This window comes from Caretta caretta, chromosome 11, assembly GCF_965140235.1.
Source record: "Caretta caretta isolate rCarCar2 chromosome 11, rCarCar1.hap1, whole genome shotgun sequence".
In the NCBI taxonomy this organism is placed as follows: Eukaryota; Metazoa; Chordata; order Testudines; family Cheloniidae; genus Caretta; species Caretta caretta.
Genome location: NC_134216.1, coordinates 62,964,675 through 62,988,071, shown reverse-complemented (window position 1 = coordinate 62,988,071; position 23,397 = coordinate 62,964,675). Strand labels below are relative to the sequence as shown.

At 41.9% G+C, this 23,397-nt stretch overlaps 2 protein-coding genes across 17 annotated transcripts in view; one reads left to right on the top strand and one right to left on the bottom strand.

Annotated features, from left to right (window-relative positions):
* ZDBF2 (zinc finger DBF-type containing 2) overlaps positions 1–19,145 on the bottom strand; it is a 42,136-nt gene extending 22,991 nt beyond the window's left edge. The window contains exons 1-6 of one of the 6 annotated variants that reach the window (XM_048870433.2): positions 19,072–19,145; positions 12,363–12,484; positions 11,080–11,184; positions 10,605–10,656; positions 9,985–10,036; positions 1,428–1,533 (exon numbers count right to left, since the gene is read on the bottom strand). In XM_048870433.2, coding sequence (XP_048726390.1) covers positions 1,428–1,533; positions 9,985–10,036; positions 10,605–10,656 — 210 coding nt within the window. In that variant the 5' untranslated portion in view covers positions 11,080–11,184; positions 12,363–12,484; positions 19,072–19,145. Of the gene's footprint in view, positions 1–1,427; positions 1,534–9,984; positions 10,037–10,604; positions 10,657–11,079; positions 11,185–12,362; positions 12,485–18,193; positions 18,328–18,864; positions 18,932–19,071 lie in introns of those variants that run through there. The other 5 variants (XM_048870434.2, XM_048870432.2, XM_048870430.2 and 2 more) reach the window with 5 other exon arrangements.
* The window catches only part of CMKLR2 (chemerin chemokine-like receptor 2), a 47,142-nt gene continuing 42,034 nt past the window's right edge, over positions 18,290–23,397 (top strand). For 8 of the 11 annotated variants that reach the window (XR_012664451.1, XM_075118109.1, XM_075118108.1 and 5 more), the window contains exon 1: positions 18,290–18,377. The gene's annotated coding sequence lies outside the window, so the exon portion shown is untranslated. Of the gene's footprint in view, positions 18,378–18,478; positions 18,780–19,024; positions 19,240–23,397 lie in introns of those variants that run through there. The other 3 variants (XM_075118106.1, XM_048870468.2, XM_075118104.1) reach the window with 3 other exon arrangements.

The window sequence follows — 23,397 nt, the reverse complement described above, 5'->3', positions numbered from 1 at the left end:
AACACTTTCAGACCATGGTAGAGTTAAAGAACAGGGAAAAAAATATCAAATACTCATGTCCTTAGGATATGCAATGCAGTTTATATATTGAACATATTCATACTGCTAGCTCATATTACATAGTGATTCTAGGAATGAAGACATTCCTCTTGAAAAAGCTTAGTAGGTGCAAAACAAAGCAGCCTGTAAGCTTAGCAACACAGGCTGCAGAGAACAATCACCCCTCTGCTCCACTCTTTGCACTCGGCTCCCCATTAAACACAGAGCTTAGTTCAAGGTCTCTGTCCTTGTCTGGAATGAGTTACCTGACAGAGACCTTTCACTCTACAACTGTGACAGCTACGCTCCACATAATGAAACTGTCTACCAACAGTGCATGACTATCACAGGAGCTGGACCAAGACTATGGAACCCAAGGTCACAAAAGAATTGCCACAGGTTTCACCGCTTTCAGAAGTAAATTCACAACTCATTTCTTTCACTTAGCTTTTCTTCAGTCAGTTTCTCTCTCTCACACACACACATTATATATTTTAAAATCCCACAAACTAATCAAATAACTTCTCCTACAGCCTAAAAAGGAAGAAAAAAAATAAAGAAATGGACATTTCTATTTTTAAAAATCTGGGAGGTGCTCAGATACTAAGGTAATTGGAGCCTAATAAGCACATAATATGATAGATTCCTATGATGTAACCACCCATGATAGAAAAAACTATCAAAATGGTTATGTTCCATTCAGTACTGACTTTAAAAAAAGATGCTCAATATTAGAGATTGACACATTTGAACAAGCTGGTCAGGCAACACTACCGAGAGCCCGTTATTTCAACCATCTCTTAATACAGGACGTGATGATGTGAGAATTAGAGAGATGAAAAACAGATGCAGTGGGGGCAAAAGATCTATCTGGCTTTAAGATTAAACTCAATAAGTTTATGGAGGAGATGGTATGATGGGATAAAATGATTTTGGTAATTAATTGATCTTTAAATATTCATGGTAAATAGGCCTAATGGCCTGTGATGGGATGTCAGATGGGGTGGGAACTGAGTTACCCAGGAAAGAATTTTTTGTAGTATCTGGCTGGTGAATCTTGCCCATATGCTCAGGGTTTAGCTGATCGCCACATTTGGGGTCGGGAAGGAATTTTCCTCCAGGGCAGATTGGAAGAGGCCCTGGAGGTTTTTCGCCTTCCTCTGTAGCATGGGGCACGGGTCACTTGCTGGAGGATTCTCTGCTTCTTGAAGTCTTTAAACCACGATTTGAGGACTTCAATAGCTCAGACATAGGTGAGAGGTTTTTCGCAGGAGTGGGTGGGTGAGATTCTGTGGCCTGCGTTGTGCAGAAGGTCGGACTAGATGATCATAATGGTCCCTTCTGACCTCAGTATCTATGGATTTCCTACTCTGCTGCAAATGTCTTACCTGTTCAAGATTGCTGTAGTGCACGTGGCAGCAGTTGCAATAGCCTTGTCTATTTTGCACACTGGATAACCCAGGTCCAGCCTGCTCTGGCTCTCGTATGCTTACACTGACGGAAGAAAAGTTTACTGATATTACTAGTAGTTTTCAGTGAGAAAAATCAGACTTATAAAATGTATTATATTTCAGGTGTTTAATAAAACATTAAGACTTATACTATCAAAAATGTATTTTTTCATATTCTAGCATAATCGTTTAGATGGATTTATGGTGCTGAGCTTAAAATCCACTCATGCTGCTGAAGTGTTAAAGTTTTTCCTGAATACCATATGCAAACCTAAAAAGAAAGCCAGTCACGTATAGCAAGAATTCACCATACACTCTCAAGCACTCATGATATTATGCATACAATTTAAAAAATAAAAGATTCTTCCCTCAGAATACTTCAGGGAAGTTTTGCAAAAAGAATGCAGGGGCTACAGAAATTACCAAGTTTCAGAGTAGCAGCTGTGTTAGTCTGTATCCACAAAAAGAAAAAGGAGTACTTGTGGCACCTTAGAGACTAACCAATTTATTTGAGCATGAGCTTTTGTGAGCTACAGCTCACTTCATCGGATGCATTCAGTGGAAAATACAGTGGGGAGATTTATATACATAGACAACATGAAACAATGGGTGTTACCATACACACTGTAACGAGAGTGATCACTTAAGATGAGCTATTACCAGCAGGAGAGCGGGGGACGGGACCTTTTGTAGTGATAATCAAGGTGGGCCATTTCCAGCAGTTGACAAGAACGTCTGAGGAACCGGGGGGGGGGGGGGGGGGGAAATAAACATGGGGAAATCGTTTTACTTTGACCCATACACTCCCAATCTCTATTCAAGCCTAAGTTAATCGTATCCAGTTTACAAAGTAATTCCAATTCAGCAGTCTCTCGTTGGAGTCTGTTTTTGAAGTTTTTTTGTTGAAGAATTGCAGCTTTTAGGTCTGTAATGTAGGTAGGAATAGCAGTCAGTCGGTTTCTTGTATAGGGTGGTGTCTGTGACCATTGCCTATTAGCACCAAACACCTACAAGATCTGGACAAACTGTCAAACTGGACAGTCTCTACATAAAAGAATAAATGGACACAAATCAGACGTCAAGAATTATAACATTCAAAAACCAGTCGGAGAACACTTCAATCTCTCTGGTCACTCGATTACAGACCTAAAAGTTGCAATTCTTCAACAAAAAAAATGTCAAAAACAGACTCCTAAAAGAGACTGCTGAATTGGAATTAATTTGCAAACTGGATACAGTTAACTTAGGCTTGAACAGAGACTGGGAGTGGATGTCATTACACAAAGTAAATCTATTTCCCCATGTTTATTATCCCCCCCCCCGCCACTGTTCCTCAGATGTTCTTGTCAAGTGCTGGAAATGGCCCACCTTGATGATCACTAAAAAGGTTCCCCCCCACCCCCCCTGCTGGTAATAGCTCACCTTACCTGATCACTCTCGTTACAGTTTGTATGGTAACACCCATTGTTTCATGTTCTCTATGTATATAGGTTTCAGAGGAACAGCCGTGTTAGTCTGTATTCGCAAAAAGAAAAGGAGTACTTGTGGCACCTTAGAGACTAACCAATTTATCTGAGCATGAGCTTTCGTGAGCTACAGCTCACTTCATCAGATGTATACCGTGGAAACTGCAGCAGACTTTATATACACACAGAGAATATGAAACAATACCTCCTCCCACCCCACTGTCCTGCTGGTAATAGCTTATCTAAAGTGATCAACAGGTGGGCCATTTCCAGCACAAATCCAGGTTTTCTCACCCTCCACCCCCCCCCACAAATTCACTCTCCTGCTGGTGCTAGCCCATCCAAAGTGACAACTCTTTACATAATCAAGTCGGGCTATTTCCTGCATAGATCCAGGTTTTCTCACATCCCCCCCCACCCCCATACACACACAAACTCACTCTCCTGCTGGTAATAGCTCATCTAAACTGACCACTCTCCAAGTTTAAATCCAAGTTAAACCAGAACATCTGGGGGGGGGGGGGTAGGAAAAAACAAGAGGAAACAGGCTACCTTGCATAATGACTTAGCCACTCCCAGTCTCTATTTAAGCCTAAATTAATAGTATCCAATTTGCAAATGAATTCCAATTCAGCAGATTCTCGCTGGAGTCTGGATTTGAAGTTTTTTTGTTTTAAGATAGCAACCTTCATGTCTGTGATTGCGTGACCAGAGAGATTGAAGTGTTCTCCGACTGGTTTATGAATGTTATAATTCTTGACATCTGATTTGTGTCCATTTATTCTTTTACGTAGAGACTGTCCAGTTTGACCAATGTACATGGCAGAGGGGCATTGCTGGCACATGATGGCATATATCACATTGGTGGATGTGCAGGTGAACTAGCCTCTGATAGTGTGGCTGATGTTATTAGGCCCTGTGATGGTGTCCCCTGAATAGATATGTGGGCACAATTGGCAACGGGCTTTGTTGCAAGGATAAGTTCCTGGGTTAGTGGTTCTGTTGTGTGGTATGTGGTTGTTGGTGAGTATTTGCTTCAGGTTGCGGGGCTGTCTGTAGGCAAGGACTGGCCTGTCTCCCAAGACTTGTGAGAGTGTTGGGTCATCCTTTAGGATAGGTTGTAGATCCTTAATAATGCGTTGGAGGGGTTTTAGTTGGGGGCTGAAGGTGACCGCTAGTGGCGTTCTGTTATTTTCTTTGTTAGGCCTGTCCTGTAGTAGGTAACTTCTGGGAACTCTTCTGGCTCTATCAATCTGTTTCTTTACTTCTGCAGGTGGGTATTGTAGTTGTAAGAAAGCTTGACAGAGATCTTGTAGGTGTTTGTCTCTGTCTGAGGGGTTGGAGCAAATGCGGTTGTATCGCAGAGCTTGGCTGTAGACGATGGATCGTGTGGTGTGGTCAGGGTGAAAGCTGGAGGCATGCAGGTAGGAATAGCGGTCAGTAGGTTTCCGGTATAGGGTGGTGTTTATGTGGCCATTGTTTATTAGCACTGTAGTGTCCAGGAAGTGGATCTCTTGTGTGGACTGGACCAGGCTGAGGTTGGTGGTGGGATGGAAATTGTTGAAATCATGGTGGAATTCCTCAAGGGCTTCTTTTCCATGGGTCCAGATGATGAAGATGTCATCAATATAGCGCAAGTAGAGTAGGGGCTTTAGGGGATGAGAGCTGAGGAAGCGTTGTTCTAAATCAGCCATAAAAATGTTGGCATACTGTGGAGCCATGCGGGTACCCATAGCAGTGCCGCTGATCTGAAGGTATACATTGTCCCCAAATGTGAAATAGTTATGGGTAAGGACAAAGTCACAAAGTTCAGCCACCAGGTTAGCCGTGACATTATCGGGGATAGTGTTCTTGATGGCTTGTAGTCCATCTTTGTGTGGAATGTTGGTGTAGAGGGCTTCTACATCCATAGTAGCCAGGATGGTGTTATCAGGAAGATCACCGATGGATTGAAGTTTCCTCAGGAAGTCAGTGGTGTCTCGAAGGTAGCTGGGAGTGCTGGTAGCGTAGGGCCTGAGGAGGGAGTCTACATAGCCAGACAATCCTGCTGTCAGGGTGCCAATGCCTGAGATGATGGGGCGCCCAGGATTTCCAGGTTTATGGATCTTGGGTAGTAGATAGAATATCCCAGGTCGGGGTTCCAGGGGTGTGTCTGTGCAGATTTGATCTTGTGCTTTTTCAGGAAGTTTCTTGAGCAAATGCTGTAGTTGCTTTTGGTAACTCTCAGTGGGATCATAGGGTAATGGCTTGTAGAAACTCGTGTTGGAGAGCTGCCGAGCAGCCTCTTGTTCATATTCCGACCTATTCATGATGACAACAGCACCTCCTTTGTCAGCCTTTTTGATTATGATGTCAGAGTTGTTTCTGAGGCTGTGGATGGCATTGCGTTCCGCATGGCTGAGATTATGGGGCAAGTGATGCTGCTTTTCCACAATTTCAGCCCGTGCACGTCGGCGGAAGCACTCTATGTAGAAGTCCAGTCTGCTGTTTCGACCTTCAGGAGGAGTCCATCTAGAATCCCTCTTTCTGTAGTGTTGGCAGGGAGACCTCTGTGGATTAGTATGTTGTTCAGAGGTATTTTGGAAATATTCCTTGAGACGGAGACGTCGAAAATAGGATTCTAGGTCACCACAGAACTGTATCATGTTCGTGGGGGTGGAGGGGCAGAAGGAGAGGCCCCGAGATAGAACAGCTGCTTCTGCTGGGCTGAGAGTATAGTTGGATAGGTTAACAATATTGCTAGGTGGGGTGAGGGAACCATTGCTGTGGCCCCTTGTAGCATGTAGTAGTTTAGAAAGTTTAGTGTCCTTTTTCTTTTGTAGAGAAGCAAAGTGTGCATTGTAAATGGCTTGTCTAGTTTTAGTAAAATCCAGCCACGAGGAAGTTTGTGTGGAAGGTTGGTTCTTTATGAGAGTATCCATTTTTGAGAGCTCATTCTTAATCTTTCCCTGTTTGCTGTAGAGGATCTTGATCAGGTGATTCCGCAGTTTCTTTGAGAGCGTGAGGCACAAGCTGTCAGCATAGTCTGTGTGGTATTTTCCACTGAATGCATCCGACGAAGTGAGCTGTAGCTCATGAAAGCTTATGCTCAAATAAATTTGTTAGTCTCTAAGGTGCCACAAGTACTCCTTTTCTTTTTAGAAATTACCAAAGCACTCTTTCTGCCTTGAAGAACTTGTATAACCGTACAGATTACGCAGGGACCCACATGTGTTTACAACAAGTTTATAGTCATAACCCCACTATTTATAGATGGTATTGGCCAGAGATAATTATAAAAATTAAAGAAATAAAGATAATGAGAGATTAAATCATCACCCAAAAATAACTATGAAATGTAACTTGAAATGTAAGTGCTGAATGCTCTCAGGTCACAAAAGATGTTTTTAATGAAGCAGATTAAATGAACTCCTGAATATTTTCCATCGTATAAATGTCAAGAAAGTTGATATGATTTAGATTTATATGTCAAAATGACTGCCATGCTGTGGGAAGTGAAAACCATACTTCTCCTGAAGAGTAGGAACACTATTGAGGAGAAAAAAATCAAACGAATGCACAGGATGTTGCTGTGTGGGAGCATGAAAAAATGAAGAAACTATTTAAAATTAATACTGTGTTGAATACCCATATTGCCACTGCAATTTGTGAATATTTGCAGTTCACTTTTAATCTGCAAAAGTGCCATCAAGCACCTTCTAAAGACTTAAGAAAGAGGTCAAGAGAGAAGACAAGGAAGAGAAGGGGAGAAAATGTGGAAAGAAGGGAAGAATGAAAAGGAGGAATGAAGAAGAGGAAAGGACAGTGTCCATCAGACAAAATCTCGAATTATATGTGGTCCACACTATAAAAAAGTTTGAGAAGCCTTGGCTTAGGGAGTTAAATAATAGCAGAGAGAGAAATCAAGAGATAACAGAAGTGGGGAAAGATACATTTTCAGAAGAGATTGAAATGAGATGGAGAATTGATGAAGAAAAACAATATCAGAACACTGGTGCAGCCAGCAGCTGCAGAGGAGGGGTTCTGACAGTGGCAAAAATGTGCAGCAAGACATGGAGGCAGCCAGTTCAGAGGGGAATAAAAAGACATGGTCCCATAAAATAGGCTGCAGTGAGCCCTTGAAGGATTTTAATTAAAAGGAAGACAATTTTGATCTGAACTGTACAATGAATGGGAAGCCAATGGAGTTGTTTAAGGAGTGTAAGAAAATAAGGTAAGAATGGCCATACTAGGTCAGACCAATGGCCCACCTAGCCTAGTATGCTGTCTTCAGACAGTGGCCAGTGCCGAAGAAAACAAATAGTATAGGGCAATTTTGAGCGATCTATCCCCCTGTAATCTAGTCCCAACTTCTGGCAGATGAAGTTCTTATGGAACCCTGGGGCATAGGGTTGCACCCCTGACCATCTTGGCTAATAGGTTCATGGAGGTTAGGTCCATCAATGGCTATCTAATTCTTTTTTTAATCCAGTTACACTTTTGGCCTTCACAACAACCCCTGCCAACAAGTTCCACAAGTTGACAGAGTTGTGTGAGGAAGTATTTTCTTTTGTTTTAAACCTGCTACATGTTAACTTCATTGGGTGACCCATAGTTCTTGTGTTATATGAAGGGGTAAATAACACTTTACTATTCAGTTTCTCCATACCATTCATGATTTTATAGACCAGTATCATATCTCCACTTAGCTGTCTCTTTTCTAAGATGAAAAATCTCATTCTTTTTAATCTCCCTTAATATGGAAGCTGTTCCATGCTCCTAACAATTTTTGTTGCCCTTCTCTACACCTTGTCCAATTCTCATATATCTTTTCTAAGACTGAGTGACCCGAACTGCACGCAGTATTCAAGGTGTGGGCTTACCATAAATTTATAAAGTGATATCATATTTTCTGACTTATTATCTATCACTTTCCTAATGGCTCCTAACATTCTGTTAACTTTTTTCACTGCTTCTGTAAATTGAGCAGATGTTTACAGAAAATTATCCATTATGACTCCAAGATCTCTTTCTTAAATGGTAACAGGTAATTTAGAAAACATCATTTTATAATGTATAATTGGGATTATGCTTTCCAATATGCATTACTTTCACTTATCAACATTGAATTTTATCTGCCCTTTTGTTACACAGTCACCAGTTTTGTGTGATCCCTTTGTAACTCTTAGTTAAGTCCAAAGCTGACTTCAATCTTGAGTAATTCTGTATCATCTGCAAATTTTCCCACCTCACTTTTCACCTCTTTTTCCAGATAATTTATGAATATGTTGAACAGCACAAGTCCCAGTACAGATCCTTGGGGGACACTGCTACTTACCTCTCTCCATTGTGAAGACTGACCATTTATTTCTACCCTTTGTCTCCTATCTTTTAACCTGTTACTGATCCATTAGAGGATGCTCCCTCTTATCCCACGGCTGCTTAGTTTGCTTAAGAGCTTTTGGTGACGGACCTTCTCAAAGGCTTTCTGAAAGTCCAAGTACACTATACCCACATGCTTGCTGACAACCTCAAAGAATTCTAATAGATTGTAAAGGCATGCTTTCCCTTTACAAAAGCCATGTTGACTCTTCACCAACGCATCATATTTATCTATGTATCCGATAATTCTGTTCTTTACTACAGTTTTAACCAATTTGCCTGGTACTTTACTAGTACACAGAGTTTCTCCTTTAATAAACTCATCCATTAGGGATTTCTCTGCTTGAATCGCATGCTCCTCTGCACATGTCAGCTTCCCTCCAGTCCTGAGTTTAATAAAACCTCTACAACCTTTTAAAATTTATACTCCAGCAACCTGGTTCCATTTTGGTTTAGGTGGAGCTCATACTGCCTGCACAGGCTCCTCCTTTACCAAAAGGTTCCCCAGTTCCTAATAAACCTAAAACCTGCCTCCATACATCATCATCTCATCCACACATTGAGACCCTAAAGTCCTGTCTGTCTTTCTGGCCCTGTGCGTGGAACTGGAAGCATTTCAGAGCATGCTATCAAAGAGGTCCTGGACTTTACCCTCTTACCTAGCAGCTTAAATTTGGCCTACAAGAGCTCTCTCCATCCTTTCCCTATGTCACTAGTACCTACATTTACCATGACCACATACTAGAGAAAAGCAGCTGGGATTTGGGGAGGCCACAGAGAAGGAAACAATAATTCAAGCAAAAGAAAATGAAAGCCTGGATAAGAATTTTTTAAGCACTGAAATCGAGGTAATGATATGCACAGGTAGCCCTGCAGAAGAAGGTGACAGAGAGATCTACAGACCTGAGAGATACGGGAACAGAAAGCACAGAGTCAGCAATGACGCAACAATTTTGAACAGAGGAGACAGATGGGAGGTCTGAGCTGAAAATGGAGACGGAAGAGATGCAGCTGGACTTCAGAATTAAACTGAAAAGGTTCAGAATAGAGAGAAGGAGAGGGACTGAGAGCAGAAAAAGATTGCAAAAGCTAGGGATGAGGGGGGAAAAAAAAGAGCAAGGGAGACAAAAGTAGCAGCAAAAGAGATAGATTTTTTTAACTTCAGAAATGAAACAATTCCATCCCAGCAATATCAAAATTTCTATATAAAATTCTTATTAGGAAGTACTTTAAAAAAAATCAAAAATCTTTTTAATGTAGCCACAGATAAATGTCATCAGAAACCCTGGCCAGTCTACATGATTATTTTTTAATAAAAAGAGAGGATAACAGGAATTGAAGTCACATTTAAACCTGCTAATCTTGAAACACGACTTTGGGCTACTTGGCTGCTGGGTTTTTTTCAGGTTCTCTGGAATTCTGAAGCCAAAAATGAAATTTGCTGACCTTCAATCTCACTGCTGCTATTAATGAGGGCTCAAAGGGCATAACTGCAATGTACATGTTTAATGATACCTATACATAGGATAAAGAGACCATTAACCCTACAGTTGAAAATATTGCATCATCAGTTGTACGGGGTCAAATTTAATGTCAAAAGCTAGATTCTCCCTAGTTCATTTACTGTAAGCAATAAAGTCTGATGCTAATTATATAATCTAACTCACCTGCTATTGCTCTCCTGTTGTAGGGATCCTTCAATACCTCGTCTTTCTATACCTATTTAAAAAGAAAAAGAAAAAAGCAAAAAGATAGAAAACCAGGCAGAAGAAATCAAAACTGCTCATTGTTACCATTGCACTAAGTTGTCAGCGTCAAAAATAATGTGTTTTATAGGACAACAAAAGTAGAATTGATTAAATTTAGGAAAACTTGCATTTATACAGAATCAGTCAGCCCCAAAGAGCTGCATAAACTATAAGCCTTATCTTTTTACAGTTGACATCATTGGGAATTTTTCTATTGACTTAATCGGGACTAAGGTTAGGCCCTGTATGCTGAAATCACTTCACCTGTCACCATAATGCAGTCACCTCTGGAGTAAAACGCAGCAGGTGTTGAACAGTTCACTATAAAACAATTCCTTGCACCTAAAAAGAATTTAAAAGGTCTTTCTTCTATCCTTGACATCTAGGATTCTATGAATTTAGAACAGAATTAGAATAGAATTGACAAACTACTAACCCAACTGAAACAACAAGGGGAACTGACATTTTTACAGTTAAAATAGATGCTTTTTTTGTGTTTTGAAGGTCAATATTTTTGTTTTAATAATTATTTTGCTTACCTTGTGCTGAAAAAGCAGAAGCTTCATCAGTTGGCTTGCTCCTGTCAAACATCTATAAACCAAAGACAAAAACCATTGAAAACAAATATGAAAAGCATAGTCTTGGCTTTTACCCCATTCTCAATGTCAGCATGGCTGAGCCCCAAGAAAATGACATCACTGTGAAAACACAGTACTGTTTCAGATAAGGATTATAATTTAATCTCAACTGAATCTTCATGATCAAAACAAATTCCTGTTTCATTAGATTATTCTACAAATGCCACATACGATCCACTATCCAAAGGCCCAGTCATTGTATGAAGACTTCTTAATCAACCCAAACCTAGAGAGCTGCAGATGCAGGCTTTGCATGCAGCAGGCCAGTTTATTCAAAAGAAAATTATCTGCCAGGGAAGCAAAAAAAACCAAACCAAACCAAAAAAAACCAAACCCAAAATCTAGTGCTTTGGTCATTGTGACAGTGCACACTCACCTCTTGTGTGCGCCTCCCCGTGGGTGAGCAAGAACCTGCACTCTCTTTTTTCGAGGTGCCCCCGGTTGGCTGTTGCCCTTGTCAGGCAGGTCTTCAGCTGGAGGACTAAGTCACACAGTCAAATCCATGAACAAACACTCCTTTTGGGGTAAAAGGTCCAATAGGGCCTGTCCCTGTGCCCTTGGTAATGTCTCCAGCCCTGTCTCTGGGCTCAGTTCTCAGCCCCTTCTGGGCTAGCTTGAAGCCTGTCCCTGCCCTGTTATAGAGTAGTGCCCTCAGGGCATCTTCCCTGGAGACTCTAAGTCCTGCCCTTTACTTGGGCTTTTAAATTAAACTTGTCCCCTTCTTGGGACTTTGGCCACTCTACCAGTGGAGGGAATCTGTGCCCACACACTACTCTGGATCCTGATCCAGGGTCCCTATAAATAGCAGCCACATGGTACTTCCTGTAATAGTTGCTGCTGTTATTCCCTGGGCCACTTCCCACGTAGCAGCTTCTACTTTACCATTTCCTCAGGGCTGAAGTTCTCTGCCTGTTCCCTGCTTGAGTAGGGTCTCTCTCAGGCCTCCTCACCTGGAGAGTTTCACAGCCTTCCAAGTCTGCCTCATCCTTTTGGTCCCAGCCAGCAACTGAGCTGCTCACACCTTGCAGCTCCTTTTAGATGAGCCTCCTCCATTCTGATTGGCTGCTTCCCTGCAGCCACTCTAGGCAGGCCTGGAGGACCCACCTTCACTGCTACTTTTCTGGGACAGGGTGCGGTAGGACTGTGAAGTCTCCAGGACACCCTGTCACAGCCACAAACTGTGCAGCTTTAAATCATATACATCTATCTCCTTTTACAAAAGATTTCTATGGAGAGGAACATTTGCACTTTGGTTTTGTACATTAGATCAGGAAATGTCTCCTCCCATAATAGATAAACATTATCCTTATGTATCCAGAACTTAAACTACTTAGTAGGTCAATGCAATGTTCCTGCCAAATTCATTTAATGGCTTAATGGCTTCAGCTACACTTAAAACACAGACCAAAAACCTATACAGTAGAAGCCATGAATGAAATGGAACAAATATGATAATCATCCAGGCTTGAAAAGCTACCTTTATTGCTCAGCATTATCTCCTGATGCCCAATCCACAAACTGATCTAGACAGAAACATGACACTGCAAAAATACCCAACTTCATGTTTTTGTGTCAGGGAATACAAAAGAGCTCCACAGTTTCCCACATTAGGCTTACAATGCTGCAATTGAAACTTAAAATAAACTTTCAGGTACTAACCTTGGTGTTGCCAACCTTTGGCCCCCACCAAAAGCTGATTTCAAGGCTGTTGAACACTCAATCTCAGACAGGAGGCCATTTTCTGCACATAACACTCATCCACTCTCATCTCCACTGGCAATCTGGTAATAATGAAATTAAGGGTCTTTTTAGCTCGTTACTGATGTGTTTGTTCTATATTCTAAAGGAGAAAAGGTTTCAGTCTACATAGAATAGATCTGCCAGCAACTTGGTCCACAAGATAGACAAAGCTCTTTTTAAACATTTTTGTTTAAGAAATTAATTTTGACAGAGCTTCCTTACTAAACGCTGACAGCTTTTTATATATTCCTTAGCATTCCCTGCGCTTTCCCGTATGATGATCTCACTCCTCTTCTCACAGTCCTTATTCAACGTATATTATTAGGATGTTAATGTTCATGCATTTACATGTCTATCAGTAAATGAAATGTAATTCCTAAACATAAAGCAAATTATGCCTTGAGATGATTGTTATGGATAAAGCCACCAACATGCTTTGAAGAATCACTTCTTCTGCTCATATTGTGTAAACCAGCTAAATTAGTAAATTAACTGACCCTCTCACTGCACTTCATATGTTCAAAGCACTTTATAAGTGTTATTAATTTAAACATTTTAACACCAGAGTGAGGTAAGTCCAGTGTGGCTCTTATCTCTCACTTTTCACACTCCAAGGGAGTATCATGGACCAGATGTTCTCACTCACAAAGGGTAGGGTGTAAATTTGTAAGGCCTCAAGCACCACAAATAGCTGTCAGAGAAATATCAGTTTCAGAGAAGATTGTTTGCCAAGATTCTGCTGTATATAGTTGAAGCATGAGAGACAAATATATCCCTAAGACAAGAAGAATGTTTCAGGATATTGGTAGGCAAATTAAAACATTTAAATCCTGATTGCTTACCACCATCCTAAAGGCTGAAAGTATGCTCGGGTCTCAGCTTCAGTAGAGCAAGGGAAAGCTTGTGCTTAGATGCCTTGCGTGGCCCCTACCAAAATCTAGAGATGGGGAAAGGAGCACAAATCCTCGTGCGTTTGGTAATGCAGTCTCATTTAATTTCTAATTTAGCTAAGTCAAAAGGTATTTCTCCACTTGATCCATATTTTTATAATGGGTTCTTTCATCCATAGGCTTTGTAAGAACAACTCTTGTTCAGTTAAGGAATCTCTAAACTTGAAATAGCTCAATGTAACAATAATACAATAATACCAATTACTGCTTAAAAATAAATTACATGTGTATAATCTTCCTTTAAAATAATATTTCAACATTGTAAAAAATCTGTATTATGTTGCAAACATAGTAATGACTAGCATCAACTGAGAATGGTTGATATGGCAGATTTATAACCCATAGGGCTACTGTAGCTGTCTCTTGCAGTTAGAGATAGATATTTCTTGTTTAGTTTTATTGAATTAAATGGCACACAGCAGTCACTGAGCATGAAGAACTGTAAGGAGTCCTGAACAAGTGGAGCTAATGAGAACTGACAGGAGACCAAACGAAAGATGACCATAAGGCAATTAAAAAAAAAAAATCAGCATTTTCATTTCGATAGCACATAAAAATGTCATAGACATCAAAGAAACTCTGGAGACCCCTTTCAGCCTTCCCAGGCAACAGATAAGTTAGAAACAAAAAGGGGCAAAGGGGAGATGATGATCAAAATGACTGAGGGAGGTGGTGTTGTATACATCAAGAATATATACACTTGTTCTGAGGTGCAGAAGGTGGTGAGAAGCAGACCACATTGAAGTCTCCCATTGAAGGGTGAAAATAAAAAGGTGGAAAAAACAGGGGTGATGTCATGGTAGGGGGTCTACGATAGACCATCAAATCAAGAGGAGAAAATGGATAATGCACTTCTAGAACACATAACAGAAATATCCAAAATGCAAGACCTGGTAGTAATGGGGGACTTCAACTCCCCAGACATGTGTTGGAAAAGTAATATATCAAAACACAAAATGTCCAGTAAGTTCTTATAATGTGTTGGGGACAACTTTGTGTTTCAGAAGGTAGAGAAAATGACTTGGGGACAGAGATTTTTGACCTGATTCTGACTAACAGGGAGGAATTGGTTGCGAATCTGAAGGTTGAAAACAATTTGGGTGGAAGTGATAATGAAATGATAGAGTTCATATTTCTAAGAAAAGGAAAGAGTGAGAGCAGCAGAATGACAATGGACTTCAATAAAACAGATTTTAAGAAACTCAGAGAACTGGTAACAAAGGTCCCATAGGAAGAAAATATAAGGGGAAAAGGAGTTCAGGAGAGCTGGCAATTTCTCGAAGAGACAACATTAAAGGTGCAACAGCAAACTACCTCATTGCAAAGGAAAGATATGAAGAATAATGAGGCCAATATGGCTCCATCGGGAACTCTTTAATGACTTGAAAATCAAAAAGGAATCTTACAGAAAGAGGAAACACGGACAAACTGCTAAGGACAAGTACAGCAAAATAGCACAAACATGGAGGGACAAAATCAAAAAGCAAAGGGGCATAAAAGGCAATAAGAACAGGTTCTATAACCACTTTAGGAGCAAAAAAACATGAAGGAAAGTGTAGGTCCTCCACTCAGAGGGAAAGAGAGCTATCAACAGATAACACCAAGAAGGCTGCGGTGTCAGAATGTCTATTTTGCTTCAATCTTCACTAAAATGGCAAATTGTGACCAGATTTTTAACACAATTAATATTAACAAGGGAGAAGGAACACAAGCCAAAATAGGGCAATAAAAGGTTGTAGACCATTTACATAGATAAGTTAGATGCATTCAAGTTGGCAGGACCTCACAAAATTCATCCTAGGATACTGAAAGAACTAGCTGAAGCAATCTTGGAACCGTTACCAATTATCTTTCAGAATACATGGAGTACAGGTGAGGTCCCACGGAGTTAGAGAAGGGCAAACATATGACCTTATCTTTAAAAAGGGGAACAAAGAGGACCTGAGGAGTTATAGACCAGTCAGACGAACTTTGATACCTCAAAAGATACTGGAACAAATGATTAAACAATCAATTTGGAAGTGCCTTGAAGATAATAGAGTTATAAGTAATAGCCACCATGGAATTGTCAAAATCTTGTCAAACCAATCTAATTTCCTTCTTTTGGCATACTGAATAGGGGAAAATGTAGTGTGATATATCTTGATTTTTGTAAAGCTTCAGATAGTCTTATAAGCAAACTAGGAAAAGATAACCTGGAAGAAATTACTTCAAAGTGCAAAACTAGTAGTTACCAAATGGTTCGCTGTCAAGTTGGGAAGACTTATCTAGTGGGGTCCTGCAGGGTTCTGTCCTGGAACTTGTACTATTTAATATTCTCATTAATGACTTAGATAATGGAACAGAGAGTATGCTTATAAAACCTGATGATGACATCAAACTGGGAGGGATTGTAAGCACTTTGAAGGACAGGATTAGAATAGAAGTTGTTTGAAATAAACAAGATGAAATTCAATAAAAACAAGTGCAATGGACAAAGAAAAAATCAAATGCAAAACTACAAAATGGAAAATATTTGGGTAGGCAGTAGTACTGCTGGAAAGGATCTGGGGGTTATAGTGGATCACAAACTGAATATGAGTCAACAATGTGATGCAGTTGCAAAAAGGCTAATATTCTGGGGTGTATTAACAGAAGGATCCTATGTAAGGCCCAGACAGCAACTGTCCCGATATACTTAGCGCCAGTGAGCCCTCCACTGGAGTACTGCATCCAGTTTTGGGCACCAAACTTTAATAACTGGTGGACAAACTGGAGAGTCCAGAGCAGAGCAACAAAAATTTAAAATGGTTTAGAAAACCTGACCTACAAAGAAAGGTTAAAAAATCTGGGCATCTTTAGTCTTGAGACAAGAAGGCTGAGGAAAGACCTGATAAGTCTTAAACTTTATGTGAAGATCTGTTATAAAAAAAAAAGACAGTGATCAATTGTTCTCCAGGTCCACCAAAGGTAGGACAAGAAGTAATCAACAAGGGAGATTTAAGTTAAACATTAGAAAAAAGTTTCCAACTATAAGAACAGTTAAGCACTGGGACAGGCGTCCAAAGGAGGTTCTGGAAACCCCATCATTGGAGTTTTTCAAGAACTAGTTTGACAACCACTATCAAGGATGGTGTAGGTCAGTGATACTCAGACCTCAGTGGTTCAGGAACCAAATTAGCAAACAACATTACCCAAAAGAGCCAGAGTAGTATGACTCTGAAGGTCCCTTCCATTTTTATGGTTTCTATGAAAACTGAAATCTGGTGTTCCAGCTAGGACACCTGAGAACTACCTCTCTTGATCCTCCAGTCTAGGAAACCAAGGAGAAATGGAGGAAAACTCTCTCTTAAAAGGGACCCATCACCTTCCAACAGTATTACCACTACTACCATTATTATTTGTATTACTGTAGTTCCTAGGAGCCCTAATCATGGACCAGACCCCTTTGTGCTAGGAGCTGTAAAAACAAAATAAAGACAAAAACAACGAGGAGTCCTTGTGGCACTTTAGAGACTAACAAATTTGTTTGGGCATAAGCCTTCGTGGGCTAAAACCCACTTCAACAGATGCATGGAGTGGAAAATACCGTAGCAGGTATATATACACAGTACATGAAAAGATGGGAGTTGCTTTAACAAGTGGGGACAGTACCTGTGCCAGAGTTTACAGATTAAGCAATATTTTTTTTTACAGTCAGGTGGTTTCCAAGAGAGGAAATCCAGTTGTGCTTAACAATTTTGGCAGAAATCTACTACCACTAAAGTCTATCTTTCTCACACCACGTCTTGGTCACACATCATATTTTGGATCCCTTTACTAGCTACCCATCTTACTGTTCACTATTATTGTTAATTTATGGCCCTATATCATTCAGTTCCAGTCTAAATCTCTGATCTTTTCTCCTCTCATTTTCCCAAGGGTGCCTCTTCCCCCCTTTGCTTCCATCCCCCTCCCAATTCCAGGACATCTCCTATGCATGAAATAACCTCCCAACTCCCTAAGCTATCATTCTCTTCTCATTAAAATCCCTAAATTTATTTCTACCATGTTGTTCTACCAGCAAGTTTAAAACAAGTAATAAAAGAACCACCAAAATGTACACCAACCTAAAGTGAGGGACCAGAGATCTTAATCATATAACTCGTCTCACTTTACACCCATCACTCCCTTTTGTTCATTGCCCTGACTTATTGCTTCATGTCTAACATACAGAATGCAAACTCTTGGAGGCAGGGATCTGTCTTTTATTTGTTCAGTAAAGCACTTACCTCGATTTTAGGTACTAGAATAAATAATTATATTTTTGTGCACCAATTGTGATAACTGCAATATAATCTGGCTATCAGCCGTGAGAGCTGATTGGCTCTTATGGTACATATAAATTACTTTCAAAGAAACCTGGGCAATGGTCTGTGCTAGTGGTACTTCAGAACCAGCAACTTGTAAGAGAAATATCCTACAAACTAAATACAAAATGACTTTCCCAGAAATATTTCTGTTTGTGTGTTTCAGGGGCAGCTAGATAATTAAAGCCTTAATGCACATAGAGATGTTGGTGTAGGAAAGAGAGGGTTAATTTTAACTTCGGCACTGGGGAACCACAGGGAAGAAAAACCCATAAAAGGGATAGCCTACCCCTTCCACGGAAGGGAACAGAAAAATCTAAGGTTTTGGTGGTGGTAGACTGAACTGGGTGCGGAGAGCAGGCAAGCATTTGTATAGCAACTTCATTGGAGTATCCTGCTCTGTTTAACCAAGGTTAAACCTCACAACACACTTCTGAAAGAAGGAAACATTGTTTAGGAGCAGGAAACTCACACGCAGATGGCTTGTCCAAGGTCATACAGCGATGCGTGCTGCAGAGGCAAAACAGAACCCAGGAGTGGGGACTCTCAGTCCAGCACTGCACTTGCGAGTTTGGTAACTAAATGCCCGCTCGCTCGGCACAGGAGCATAAGGACGGCGACGCTTGAGGGCAGGCAAGTGAGGTGCTGCAACCCAGGTAACAGAAATTCCTCACAGGGCAACGGCCTCCCGTGCCACGGAACTGGCCACTGCCAATCCCAACCTCAGGCCCCACAAGTCTCTTCCACGCTCCCATGAGGCTCCTGGGTACCTCACCACGGATATTCGCCGCTGGGGGCGGTGCCCACAGGCACATGCGGGGGACCAGCCCCACGCCGGGGAGTAAGCCGCTGGGGAGTAACGCCCTTTCCCTCCCTGCCCCCTTTTCATTCCCCCTCTGCTTCGCGTCCCAAATCGCAGCCCCCTCAGAAGCTGCCCTGCCACGCGTGGGGCGGCCCCAAGAGGATGTCGGGGCGGGGTTTAGACAGGGACCCCCGTCCCACGCCAGCATGACAATGGCCAACCCCGCGCCCGGCCCCCATTCCCTGACCACACGCAGGTAGGGGGAAGCCGGGGCACACGCCGGCACCGTTACTTTTCGGCCCGCGCGAGCTGGGGGCGGGGGCGGGAACGCGCGCGCGCACCTGCACACGCGGGACGGCGCGCCAGGAGTTGTTTTGTAAACAGCGGTGAAGCCCCGCCCAGCCCAGCGTGCGCGCGACGGCCGCGGCTTCCCCGGCCCCGGCGGCTGCCGCCCAGGCGCTCCCCGCAGTGGCGGTCCTGGTCCCTCTCTCGCACCGCTGTATCGGCGGCCTACCGGCCGCTTCCCAGCCCAGCAGCCCTACTCTCACCTCAGCCGCTTCTCCTTTTTCCCTTCCGTACCTCGTTGGGGTCAGAGGACGCGAGACGCCTCCACTTCCTGTTCCGGGTTATGGCCCCGGAGCCTGACTCTTGCTTCCATGCGTCCTCTATTGGTCGGCTCAGGTGGGGCCCATCGCTGCCCCGGGGGCCAGGTCTCGGTAAGCAGAGACTGGAGGAGCTCTCCCCTGACAGCTAGTGGGGCGCTGTGGACAAAGACTTCAGACGCTGGTCTCCTTTGCGTGGGCACACCCATGCTGCCTACCTGCTCAGCGTGATGGGACTGCTTGTCCAAATGATCCCTTGTGGCTGGCCTTGGCTCCCCAGTCTCCTTGTTATTGGGGCAGGAGTAATAAAGGGTAGTTATCCTTGTTGTGTGAACTGAGGGCAACAGAACTGTACCTGGCACACCCCAAAGGTGGGACTCACCCTCAACTAAATGGTTTCAGAGTAACAGCCCTGTTAGTCTGTATTCGCAAAAAGAACAGGAGGACTTGTGGCACCTTAGAGACTAACCAATTTATTTGAGCATAAGCTTTCGTGAGCTACAGCTCACTTCATCGGATGCATTCAGTGGAAATTACAGAAGATCTTTTTATACACACAAACCATGAAAAAATGGGTGTTTACCACTACAAAAGGTTTTCTCTTCCCCCCACCACTGGAAATGGCCCAACTTGATTATCATACATATTGTAAGGAGAGTGATCACTTTAGATAAGCTATGACCAGCAGGAGAGTGGGGTGGGGGGAGAGAAAACCTTTTGTAGTGGTAAACACCCATTTTTTCATGGTTTGTGTGTATAAAAAGATCTTCTGTACTTTCCACAGTATGCATCCGATAAAGTGAGCTGTAGCTCACGAAAGCTTATGCTCAAATAAATTGGTTAGTCTCTAAGGTGCCACAAGTACTCCTTTTCTTTTTCCTCAACTGAATAGCACTCGCTGGGCACGGGACATGGGTTCCCAAGCCCATTGAGTTAAAAGAGGGTTGTGTTGAAGGGTTGTAGACATAATTTAACCTGTCATATCTCTATGGTATAATAGAGCTACTTTAGATTCAATTGAGAGTCTTGTTATATGGTGCAGAGCTGAAAGCGTTGATACCTAGGTCTAAGTATTAGACTTATTTTGGGATAGTTTCTCTATTGTAAGAGACTGACCAGTGTGCCCCAGTAGTGAGGGTCCCCCACTCACAGGTGAAATCACTGAGAGCTGTGTTAATTGTGGGGAAGGACCTTGAAGACATCATGGTGAACAGGCAACTAGTGGAGAGGAGTGACCAGCAGCTAGCAGAGCCCTGCAGAGGTGTGGCAATTGGCCGTGTGGTGACAAGCGAGTGCTTGAGCAGTGCAGTTTTCCACACAGGGTGGGAGGTGAAGTCTATGGCTGAACCTCTGAACTTTGGTGCTGTACTGGCCAAGGACAGCTGTGAGTGGGGTACTGAGAAGGGGGGTCATATTAAAGGGGCTTCTGGGTTGCTGGACTTAAGACCTTGAGGAGAAAAGGACACTGCCCAGCTTACTTGGGGTTGGTTCTTTTGTTCATGGTTTGTGTTTATGGGTCCTAGTTGCAGTGTTTTCCCAAATTTATGCTGTTAATTCCCTCCTTTTAGTAAAAGTTTCTGCTACAGTCAGATTCTGTGCTTGTGAAAGGGGAAGTATTGCCTCTTAGAGGCATCCAGGGGGTAGTGTGTAATTGTCCCAGGTCACTGGGTGGGGGGTTTGAGCCGGTTTTGTGTTGTATTATTGAAAAGGAACCCCTAGATACTGAACCCAGCCCTTGTTGCTGCTGGCTTCATCTGGTAGAAGGGTTACTTCTACAGGGGCCCTCTCTCACTAGAGAGGTGAAGAGGCACCTAGTGAGATTTCCAAAGCACTTGGGGCACCTAACGCCCATCAACTTCAATAGGAGTCAGGGGCCTGGACCCAATGACAATCCCACTAGGTTCCTATTTGCATTCTTAGATGCTTAAATACCTTTTAAAATCTGGTCCTTTCTTACAAAAACGTTACATTCCTGCATAGCATCCAAGTCAAACATCAGTTTTTGTGTATCTTGTGTTATGTCTGGATTTATAACCATGCTAACATGGGAGATACAGAACTCGCATTTGCAATGTTTAGCCGTACATTGTTTCCAACCATGATTTTATTGCGAGTCTCATGATATTTTCTGTTCTTCTTTACCCGCCTCTAGAGTCAAGTGATTACATGAGAATTTCAGCTTTCTTTTAAAAAACAATTAGTTTCTAGTCCTTGTGGTTGTGGAAGGAAACTTGAAAGTGTGACCTGACTGTAGACTTAAAGGCTCAACAAATAGAAGGCAAATAAACCCCCCAAATATGTATGCTTTTGATCAATTTTTTTCAATCTCACTCATGATGTTTGGATGCTTGGGGTTGGCAATACTAAAATTTCTACTTTCTAAGAAATACGCTGAGCACTTACCCTCTAAAACACATAATTTCTTTACACCATCTGAAGAAAGATTAGGACATAAAGACATTTCTGTCGTTGTCCTTTTAGCAATCAACAAAGAGCTTGTTTTTCATTAAGTATCATATCTGCCGCATCAAACCTTATCACAGATGAAGGTCCCATTTTGACTTAATGGCTGAATTATAGCTAAGACTGTTCATGTTATATGGAAGAGCATGAATGGTTAAAAATAGTAAACTCAATGCTTATCTGATGTTCTATTTATTTTAACCTTTAGGGTTTTTTAATTCGTTTCATACTCCTTTGAGTGACCAGCTATTGCATCTTTCCCCCTTGCAGTCTCTTCCTGGCATTGGGTCAATATTTTTAGTGTGTGTCCTCATATTTTATGGTAGTAAGGTCAAATGCAAACAATGTCAAAGCCCAAGCCTTTACCTATGAAGACATCTGTCAAGGCTGATTCCCCACTCTGGCACTTCCGAGTGCAGAAGGTGGGGTGCCCAGCAGGATCCTAAAAATTAATACTGGCCACTCCAGGCTTGTATTAAACTCCCAAAGTTACAGCTTCTCTCTGACCTTGGATGGGTAGATGCTGCCACCAACCAAATGCAAAACCCCTTGGAATCCAGGAAGGCATACTTGGGATTTCTTTCCTGTGTGGTACCCTCAAGCCTTTTCACCCCCGGGGAAGAACTGGGAGAGAAAACAAAGGAAATTAGCTGTTTCCCCCAGCTAATTAAACAACATATGCACAAATCTTGAGGTTGGACACCAAAAATCCAATCCTGTTCTTAAAAAAGGTAAATTGTATTAAAAACAAAAAGAATGAAAATACATCTGGAACTTGGGCCTTTGCTAGATTTAAATAACCCAATTACAAAAATTAAACATCAAATATAACCTTCTTGAGGTCCAGCTTAAAGGTTACACGCAAAACAAAAAGCATTTGCAAAAAGAAAAGGCGTACTTGTTTCACTTTAGAGACTAACCAATTTATTTGAGCATAAGCTTTCGTGAGCTACAGCTCACTTCATCGGATGCTTATGCTCAAATAAATTGGTTAGTCTCTAAGGTGCCACCAAGTACTCCTTTTCTTTTTGCGAATACAGACTAACATGGCTGCTACTCTGAAAAAAGCATTTGGGGTTAGCACAGAGGAATCCACAAGCCAATCAGAAATAAACCTAATCGTGTCTTTCTAGACATTTTCTGATTTATGAGTAGGTTTTAGGTATGATCTGATAATTTCCATACCTGACAAAAAGCTTTTTACAGCATAGTCCCAGCCTTGTCTTTGCTCTGTCCCCTCTCTCTTGAGAACAACAACAGAACAGACAAAGGGAAATTTTTCCCAATTTTAAAAAGTTCCAGCCTTCCCATTGGCTCTTTTGGTCAGGTGCCCACTCCTTTCCTTTTACCTGTGGACTTTTTAACTCTTGACAGGTAAAGCAAGTGGAGAACAGCTACTAAGAGGGATTTTATAGCTAACTGGCTTGCTGGGTGCCCACAGAAGGGAGCTACTGCACCCCACTCCCCTTCATTTATCAACACATCTGTAAATACAGGTTTGGATTCTGCAGTGTGATCCATCTAACTGCACCCTTGTGCACATGTGAAGCCACATTGAAAGTGCCATACTATGGGAAATCTTGCAGAGCAAATTTAGTAATGTGTACTCAGGATTGAAGTAATACAGAAAATTATACAGTAAAATAGCATAGGATTTTTTTTAAAGGGGGATGCTTCATTGTTTTTCCTTTTACGCTAGTAGCTGACCCAGGCTGTCATAAAGTCGTCTGAAAAAAAGTCAAAAATGGTTAAAAACTTAAAAAGTGGATGGTAACAGATCATGAGTCCCAGTGATGACAGAACCTCATG